The 9,159-nt window shown below is 43.1% G+C and overlaps 1 protein-coding gene across 1 annotated transcript in view; it reads left to right on the top strand.

Annotated features, from left to right (window-relative positions):
* Window positions 1–9,159, top strand: part of LOC137361132 (interleukin-22 receptor subunit alpha-2-like) — a 44,705-nt gene that overhangs the window by 30,424 nt on the left and 5,122 nt on the right. Inside the window, exons 2-3 of the mRNA XM_068026070.1 lie at window positions 2,373–2,550; window positions 8,613–8,711. Coding sequence (XP_067882171.1) covers window positions 2,373–2,550; window positions 8,613–8,711 — 277 coding nt within the window. The remainder of the gene's footprint in view (window positions 1–2,372; window positions 2,551–8,612; window positions 8,712–9,159) is intronic.

Raw genomic sequence — 9,159 nt, forward strand, 5'->3', positions numbered from 1 at the left:
AGCATGTTCGCGTCGCGTGTCCGTAGTCGTTAACCGAATTAGATTTTAAGATTAATAAACTTCTATCTTCTTTAAATCTAAGAAAACCTGTCTGATTTGATTTCTTTGCCTTGCAATTGGAAAGCAGTGAACAAGGATTCACTGAGGGGAAGCTAAAAACACTGTGTTTTAAAATTAAACCCTGTATTGGTTTAACCAGGCAAAGGCTGAGAGGGAACCCCTAGACCCCTGTCTCACCCAGTCGTAACATAACCTTAAAACCCTAATTCAGTTACAACTACTAAGAAATATGCGACGCGACCACGCTAGCATGCATACGCGATAAACACACACGCAAATAGAGACAGAGGAGGAGAAAGAATTAAAGGGGACAGGTTTGAAGTAATAGATGGAGTTCAGTTACTGCTTTTGGGTTGGATATAAAGTCTTTGATTGAAGTTAAGTCTTGCAGTTCTCGTTGGGGCCCAGTGCACACTTTCAAACTTGTTTCGCTGGTCTTCTGTCTTGAGGCTTAAGTTACTTCCGTGGGTCCCTGGAACTTTGAGAGAGAGAGAGAGAGGCACCTCATTTTTAGGTATTGCTGCTCCTGGCATGTTCTCCTGCACCCCTCTAACTGTTCCTCCAAATGGATTAAAGAAAAAATAGTGGCGCCCATGTTAAATTAGAAATGCTTAGTCAGAGTGAGTCGACAAACAAATCAAAAAGAAGCAAACTCCAAGCTCTGAAATATCTTGACAAATCCACTAATCATGAAAACACACAAATCCAAATGCCTAACCATGAATGGCTCTTTAAATAGTTCTTCTGATTGTGTCAGTCAGTTTCCAAGGCAAACCCCACAATGAATTATTGAGTGTGTTGGCTGAAGGGTGGCTACCCAGGTTAATAGGGCTGTTAAGAAGGCATATGGTATGTTAGCTTTTAATAGTAGGGAGATCGAGTTTCGGAGCCACGAGGTCATGCTGCAGCTGTACAAAACTCTGGTGAGACCGCACCTGGAGGAGTATTGCGTGCAGTTCTGGTCACCGCATTATAGAAAGGATGTGGAAGCTTTGGAAAGGGTGCAGAGGAGATTTACTGGGATGTTGCCTGGTATGGAGGGAAGGTCTTACGAGGAAAGGCTGAGGGACTTGAGGTTGTTTTCGTTGGAGAGAAGGAGGAGGAGAGGTGACTTAATAGAGACATATAAGATAATCAGAGGGTTAGATAGGGTGGATAGTGAGAGTCTTTTTCCTCGGATGGTGATGGCAAACACGAGGGGACATAGCTTTAAGTTGAGGGGTGATAGATTTAGGACAGATGTTAGAGGTAGTTTCTTTACTCAGAGAGGAGTAGGGGCGTGGAACACCCTGCCTGCAACAGTAGTAGACTCGCCAACTTTAAGGGCATTTAAGTGGTCATTGGATGGACATATGGATGAAAATGGAATAGTGTAGGTCAGATGGTTTCACAGGTCGGCGCAACATCGAGGGCCGAAGGGCCTGTACTGCGCTGTAATGTTCTAAAAAAAAAGATAAGCACTGGAGATGCAGGAGCTGGCACCAAAATCATTCTGATCAGGTGAGTAGGCAAATTTTCTGTCTTAACCACCTGGAGCTGAACGGGCATGCTCACTCTGCAAATCATCGTCCTCACACTCAAAAATTGGGACGAATGAATTTCATGCCCCATTAGTCTTAATTCAGCACCAGATAAAATACTGAATTAAATTATCAGGAGTAATCTTGAAGATTACTTCATGGTAATAATCTAAAAAAGAACACCCGGCAGGATTCAGCCTCCTAATTTTTTTGAAAACTTCATATCCCTATGAGACTGCGGAAAACCCCTATGTCTTGGTGTACCAGTTTTTCAAAAAAACAGTTCTTTAATATTAGAGAAGTGAATTTTGAGGAAAGACTGGAGAAATTTGTTTTTTGAGCTCTAAAGGGAGTTGACAAAGCGGTGGCATTATAGAGGTATATGATAGTAAACTGTAAGGAAAAAGTATATGCTGAACACTACTTCAAACTAAGCCACCACAGTGGGACAAGAGGACACAGGTGCAAACTAATAAAAGGTAAATTTAGGACTGATGTCTATATATGAAGGAGACACAGAATGAACTTCAACATTGGGTAGCAGAGGAAAAGTGCCTAACTCATTTAAGTAGTAGCAAAATGGCCTACTGGGGGTCTGTGTAAGATTTCTCTGGACAGATGGGATAAAGTTGGTTGACTAGCATTCATTATCAGTATTTATCTTGCGTTCTTGTAATAGATTTCTACCCAACTTCGTAATCTGTCAATCTGCTAATGATTCATTTGATATGCGCCATATTTTTATTGCTTCTCAAGCACTTAATGTAACCAAAATAAAATTATCTATTGTAGGTATGGAGAGAAGCAGTGGAATAATAAAACAGAATGCTGGAAAATTAGTCAGGCATTCTGTGACCTCACCCAAGAGACAAAACACTTTATGGAGCCACACTTTGCAAGAGTCCAAGCCCTTACAACAAATGGTCACTCAAACTGGGTGCTTAGTGAAAGGTTTATTCCTTTTTGGGAAGTGAGTAATTGTGTATTAACATGTCTATCATTTGTCCTGAGTATTTCTATTGGATGAATTAAGGTGAATCGAATGGCCTTACTCATCTGAATCTATCTTGTGATCTTCTGAGGCAAACACCCTGACACTTATGGTAATAAATGGTTGTGTTTGAAGGAGTTCTCTGTGATCTATGCAATAGGGAGGGGGATAAGAAAGGAGGGAGAGTGGCAATCTTGGTCAACAAAAGTATTACAGCTGTGAGGAGGGATGATATGTTGGAACGTTCATCAAATGAGGCCATATGGATTGTGCTAAGCAACATAAAAGGGGCAATCACACTGCTGGGAGTGTACTATAGACCCCCAAACAGTCAGAGGGAGATAAAAGAGCAGATATGTAGGTAAATCTCTGAGAAGTGCAAGAACAATAGGGCAGTAATAGCAGGGAACTTTAACTACCCCAGTATTAACTGGGATAGTTTTAGTGTGAAAGGAATTGAAGGAGCAGAATTCTTGAGGTGCATTCAGGAGAACTTTTTTGGCCAAGTTTAACAAGCGAGGGCACAGTTTTAGTCTGTTTTAGCAAATGAAGCTGGGCAGGTGGAAGGAGTGGCAGTGGAACCGCATTTTGGTGGTAGTGATCATAATTCAATCAGTTTTAGCATAACAAAGTGATTCCTGAGAACGCAGCTGGCCACTGACGTCATCAGGCTGCGCCAAGGTGCGCACATGCGCAGACAGGCTCCAGCTCTCTGCGCGTGCACTGCGTTCCGATTTGCCAGGACTGGTTAGCGCATGCGCCGATGATGTCACCGCGTGATATGTGCATCTTTGGGCAATGCGCCTGGTCGGCCTCTGCACACGCGCTTTACGCATATAGCAATGCAACGCCAACGGAAATTCACGCATGCGTCAAGCTCCGCTCCTCTCGCTCCGCTCCCCTCTGTTCCTGGCCCACTCCACTCCCCTCCATCCCCGGCCCGCTCACCTCCCTGACCCCTGTCCCCGGCCCGCTCGCTCGCTCTCTCCCTCCCGCCATTGTGTGCTGCCATGTGTTTAGGTTAGGTTACCTTCGTGTGATTATTTGAGCAGCGCCATCTTTAGTCCTGGCAGCTGCCTGAAGTCGCAGACTGTGGCGTTTTAGTGGCACAGGCTGCATTTGCGTATGTGCCACTGCAGCGCCACCTAGTGGCAGCATTGTCAGTAACCGCAGCCTTAACATAATTATGAAAAAGGACAGAGATAGAACAGGGGCTAGAGTTCTCAATTGGGGCAAGGCCAATTTTACTAAACTGAGGAGTGATTTAGTGAAAGTGGACTGGAAACAGCTACTTGAAGGTAAATCAGTGTCAGAGCAGTGGGGGCATTCAAAGGGGAGATTCAAGGGGTTCAGAGTAAACATGTTCCCACAAAGAATAAGAGTGAGACGGCCAAATCTAGAGCCCGATGGATGTCAAGGAGGCTATGGGATAAGATAAGGCAGAAAAGAAAAGGAAAGCTTATGTCTGACACCGAGAACTCAATACTACAGAAAGCCGAGAGGAATAGGGAGGGGTGAAATCATAGAAACATAGAAACATAGAAAATAGGAGCAGGATTAGGCCATTCAGCCCTTCTGGCCTGCACTTCCATTCAATAAAGATCATGGCTGATCATCTAATTCAGTACCCTGCTCCTGCTTTCTCCCAATACCCCTGGATCCCTTTGGCATTAAGAAATATATCTATATCCTTCTTGAATATATTTAATGACTTGGCCTCCACTGCCTTCTGCGGTAGAGAATTCCACAGGTTCACCACCCACTGAGTGAAGAAATTTCTCCTCATCTCTGTTCTAAACGGCATACCCTGTATCCTGAGACTGTGATCCCTGGTTCTGGACTCCCCAGCCATCGGGAACATCCTCCCTGCATCTAGCCTGCCTAGTCCTGTTAGAATTTTATAGGTTTCTATGAGATCCCCTCTCATTCTCCTAAACTCTAGTGAATATAGGCCCAGTCGACCCAATCACTCCTCATACATCAATCCTGCCATCCCAGGAATCAGCCTATTAAATCTTCTTTGCACTCCCTCCAGGGCAAGAACATCCTTCCTCAGATAAGGAGACCAAAACTGCACACAATATTCCAGATGTGGTCTCACCAAGGCCCTGTATAACTGCAGTAAGACTTCCTTGCTCCAGTACTCAAATCCTCTTGCAATGAAGGCCAACATACCATTCACCTTCCTAATTGCTTGCTGCACCTGAATGCTTGCTTTCAGCGACTGGTGTACAAGGACACCCAGGTCTCGTTGCACCTCCCCCTTTCCCAATCTATCACCATTCAGATAATAATCTGCCTTTTTGTTTTTACAACCAAAGTGGATAACCTCACATTTATCCACATTATACTGCATCTGCCATGCATTTGCCCACTCACCTAACTTGTGCAAATCACATTGAAGCCTCTTTGCATCCTCCTCACAGCTCACATTCCACCACCTACCACCCGCCCCCCCCCCCCCCCCCCCCCCCACCACCCCGCTTTGTGTCGTCTGCAAACTTGGAAATGTTACATTTTGTTCCCTCATCCAAGTCATTAATATATTATTGTGAATAGCTGGGGCCCAAGCACTGATCCCTGCGGTACGCTACTAGTCACTGCCTGCCACCCGGAAAAAGACCCGTTTATTCCTACTCTCTGGTTCCTGTCTGTCAACCAATTCTCAATCCATGCCAGTATATTATCAAAAAAAAAAATCAGAAAGGAAATTAGGAAAGTAAAGAGAGGGCATGAAAGAATATTGGCAAGAAAAATCAAGGTGAACCCAAAGATGTTTTATCAATGCATTAACAGTAAGAGGATAACTAAGGAGAGAGTAGGGCCTATAAAAGACCAAAAAGGTAACTTATGTGTAGGGGCAGATGATGTTGGTATTGTTCTTAATGAATACTTTGCGTCTGTCTTCACAAAAGAGGGGGACACTGCAGATATTGTAGTTAAAGAGGAGGGGTGTGAAGTAGTAGATGTGATAAACATAGGGAGAGAGGGATTAATGGGATTAGCATCCTTGAAAGTTGATAAATCACCAGGGCCAGATGAAATGTACCCTCGGCTGTTGAAAGACACAAGAGAGAAAATAGCGGAAGGTCTGACCATCATTTTCCAGTCCTTACTGGATCCAGGTGTAGTGCCGGAAGATTGGAGAACTGCTAACGTTGTACCTCTGTTTAAAAAGGGAGTGAGGGATAGACCAAATAATTACAGGCCAGTCAGTCTAACCTCAGTAGTGGGCAAATTACTGGAATCTATTCTGAGAGACAGGATAAACTGTCAATTAGAAAGGCACAGGTTAATCAAGGATAGTCAGCATGGATTTGTTAAGGGACGATCTTGTTTGACCACCTTGATCGAATATTTTGAAGAAGTAACAAGGGAGATAGATGAGGGTAGTGCCTTTGACAAGGTCCCACATGGCAGACCAGTTAAAAAAATAAAATCCCATGGGATCCAAGGAAATGCAGCAAGGTGGATACAAAATTGGCTCAGTGGCAGATAAAAAGGGTAACTGTTGACGGGTGTTTTTGCGACTGGAGGGCTGTTTCCAGTGGTGTTCCACAGGGCTTAGTACTGGGTCTCCTGCTTTTTGTGGTGTATATTAACGATTTGGATGTAAATGTAGGGAGCATGATCAAGAAGTTTGCAGACAACACAAAGATTAGCCGTGTGGTAGATAGCGAAGAGGATAGCTGTAGGCTGCAGGAAGATATTGATGGTCTGATCAGATGGGCAGAAAAGTAGAAAATGGAATTCAACCTGGAGAAGTGTGAGGTGATGCATTTGGGGAGGTCAGACAAGGCAAAGAAATACACAATTTAAGGGAAAATACTGAGAAGTGTAGAGGAAGTGAAGGACCTTTGAGTGAATGTTCCCAGATCCCTGAAGGTAGCAGGACAGGTCAATAAGGTGGTTAAGAAGGCATATTCAATCCTTTTCTTTATTCCGAGGTATAGTATATAAGAGCAGGGAGGTTATACTGGAACTGTATAACTCACTGGTTCAGCCACAACTTGAGTACTGTGTGCAGTTCTGGTCACCTCATTACAGAAAGGATGCAGTTGCACTAGAGAGGGTACAGAGGAGATGTGGAAGGATGTTGCCAGGATTGGAAAAATGCAGCTATGAGCAAAGATTGGATAGGCTGGGGTTGTTCTCCTTGGAACAGAGAAGGCTGAGGGGAGATCTGATTGAAATGTACAAAATTTTGAGGGACCTGGATAGAGTGGAGGTGAAGGGTCTATTCACCTTAGCAGAGGGGTCAGTGACAAGGGGGCATAGTGATTGGTAGAAAAATTAGAGGGGAGATGAGGAAAGATTTTTTCACCCAGAGGGTGGTGGGGGTCTAGACCTCACTGCCTGAAAGGGTAGTTGAGGCAGAAACCCTCAACTCATTCAAAAGGAGTCTGGATATGCACCTCAAGTGCTGTAATCTGCAGGATTATGGACCAAATGATGGTAGATGGGATTAGAATGGCTGGATCGCTTTTTGGCCGGCACCGACATGATGGGCCAAGTGGCTTCTTTCTGTGCCTTAAAACTTTCTATGGTTCTATGACTCTAAGCACCTCAATCTGTTTTGCGCCAGCCTCTTTGGTACCAACTAGATGAATGGAGAATTCCATGGAAGAGATTTTGGAGGGATTGTGAAACAATAACCTTTTTTTAAATAAAGTATACACAAGTCTAAGCTGACACTCCACTGCATTACTGAGTGAGTGCTGTACTATTGGAGGTGCCATCTTTTAGATGAGATATTAACCGAGGCCGTGTCTGCTCTCTCAGGTGGACATAAAAAAACCCCATGACAGTATTTCAAAGATGAACAGGGAGTTCTGGAGTAATCCCCAGTGTCCTGGCTAATAATTATTCTCCATTCAACATCACTAAAACAGACTACCTGGTTATTATCTCATTACATTTGTGAGAGTTTGCTGTGTGCAAATTGGCTCCCGCATTTTCAACATTACGGCAGTGACTGTACTTGAAAAGTACTTCTTTGTGTGTAAAGCACTTTGGGATGTCCTAAGGTTATGAAAGGAGCTATATAAATGCAAGCTATTCTTTTCTTTCTTTTGTTGATATTCTATGGGTAATTACGTACCATTAATAGTACCTTTCCTAAGAGGTACATTATCCTTTAATTATTGCGACAGCATTGCTACAAGTTCCATTGGAAATAATTCATAATTAATTACCAGCAAGCTTTATATCTAGTATGTACTATACAACAAAAACAACTTGCATTTATATAGTGCTTTTAATGTGGTAAAACATCCTAAGTTGCTTCACAGGAGCGTCATCAAACAAAAATTTGACAGCAGGCCATGTAAGTTGATATTAGGGCAGGTGACCAAAGGTTTGTTCAAAGAGGTAGGTTTTAAGGAGCATCTTATAGGAGAAGAGAGAAGTGCAGAAGCAAAGAGATTTAGTGAGGGAATTCCAGAGCTTAGGGCCTTGGCAGCTAAAGGCATGGCCCCCAAACGTGGAGTGATGAAAATCAGAAATGCACTAGAGCCCAAAATTAGAGGAGCGGAGAGATTTTGGAAGGGTTGTAGGGCTGGAAGAAGTTCCAAAGGTGAGGTGTTGGAAGGATCTGAAAACAAGGATGCATATTTTAAAATTGAGACATTGCCAGACCAGGAGCCAGTGTGGGTCAGAAATGATTGGGGAATGGGGTTTGCTGCAAGTTAGATTATGGCAGCAGAGATTTGGATGAGCTCATGTTTACAGAAGGTGGAAGGTAGAAGGCCAACCAGGAGATGTTTATTAGTATTTCTTTTACTCATAAATACATGGGATAAATTACAATAATTACAATAAATCAATGCAGCTGTCATCCATCTACAAACTATTTGTAGAAAAAAACCACAAAATATAAGATGTGTTTTGAACATTTGATACGTCTGAAGCTTTCATGTCAATATAATTTCAGTTTTCATCTTATACCAGATATTTTTAAAACATTAGCATCCATTGTTCCTCCGAAGATTAAACTCACCCCCCAGTCAAGATCAATAAGAGTGAAACTGCTTGCTCCACAGACACCTTTCAGAAGAAAGAATGGCTCCTGGATTACCTTCGAGAAGATATATAGTGGTATTGAATACCTGGTGGAAATTACAGGCAATCCAGTGGACCATGTAAGATTACAGCTGTTTTCATTATGGTATTAATGTCCATTAGTTCTGTTAAATGAACCACCATAGTATTGGCATTCTAGCGGTGTAACATCTTGGTGTGTCTGTGGCTCTACCATGAAGCTGCTGAATGTAGAGTCACACTTTCAGTAGCAGTAAAAAGGGAATGACAGGTAGAGAGGTAACACAGGACAGTGCACCCCCAACCCCCGCCCCCCTGACCCCATGTTGATCCCAGTACTGTTGCTGCAAGAGATGTAAAACCAGGTTATTTGCCCACCCACTAAACTGGGGAGTGGTGGCCAGACTGGGAGAAAAAGGAGAAGAAAGATAGAAAAGAAAATGGCACAAAGAGGCAATAATATGGGCAATTTTAAAAAAAAGTAATTATCTGAATTTTTTTTGTTTAAAATAAAGAACCAACAATTCTTTATTTTGTACAGAGACCTGA

This window comes from Heterodontus francisci, chromosome 3 (assembly GCF_036365525.1).
Source record: "Heterodontus francisci isolate sHetFra1 chromosome 3, sHetFra1.hap1, whole genome shotgun sequence".
Taxonomy (NCBI): Eukaryota; Metazoa; Chordata; class Chondrichthyes; order Heterodontiformes; family Heterodontidae; genus Heterodontus; species Heterodontus francisci.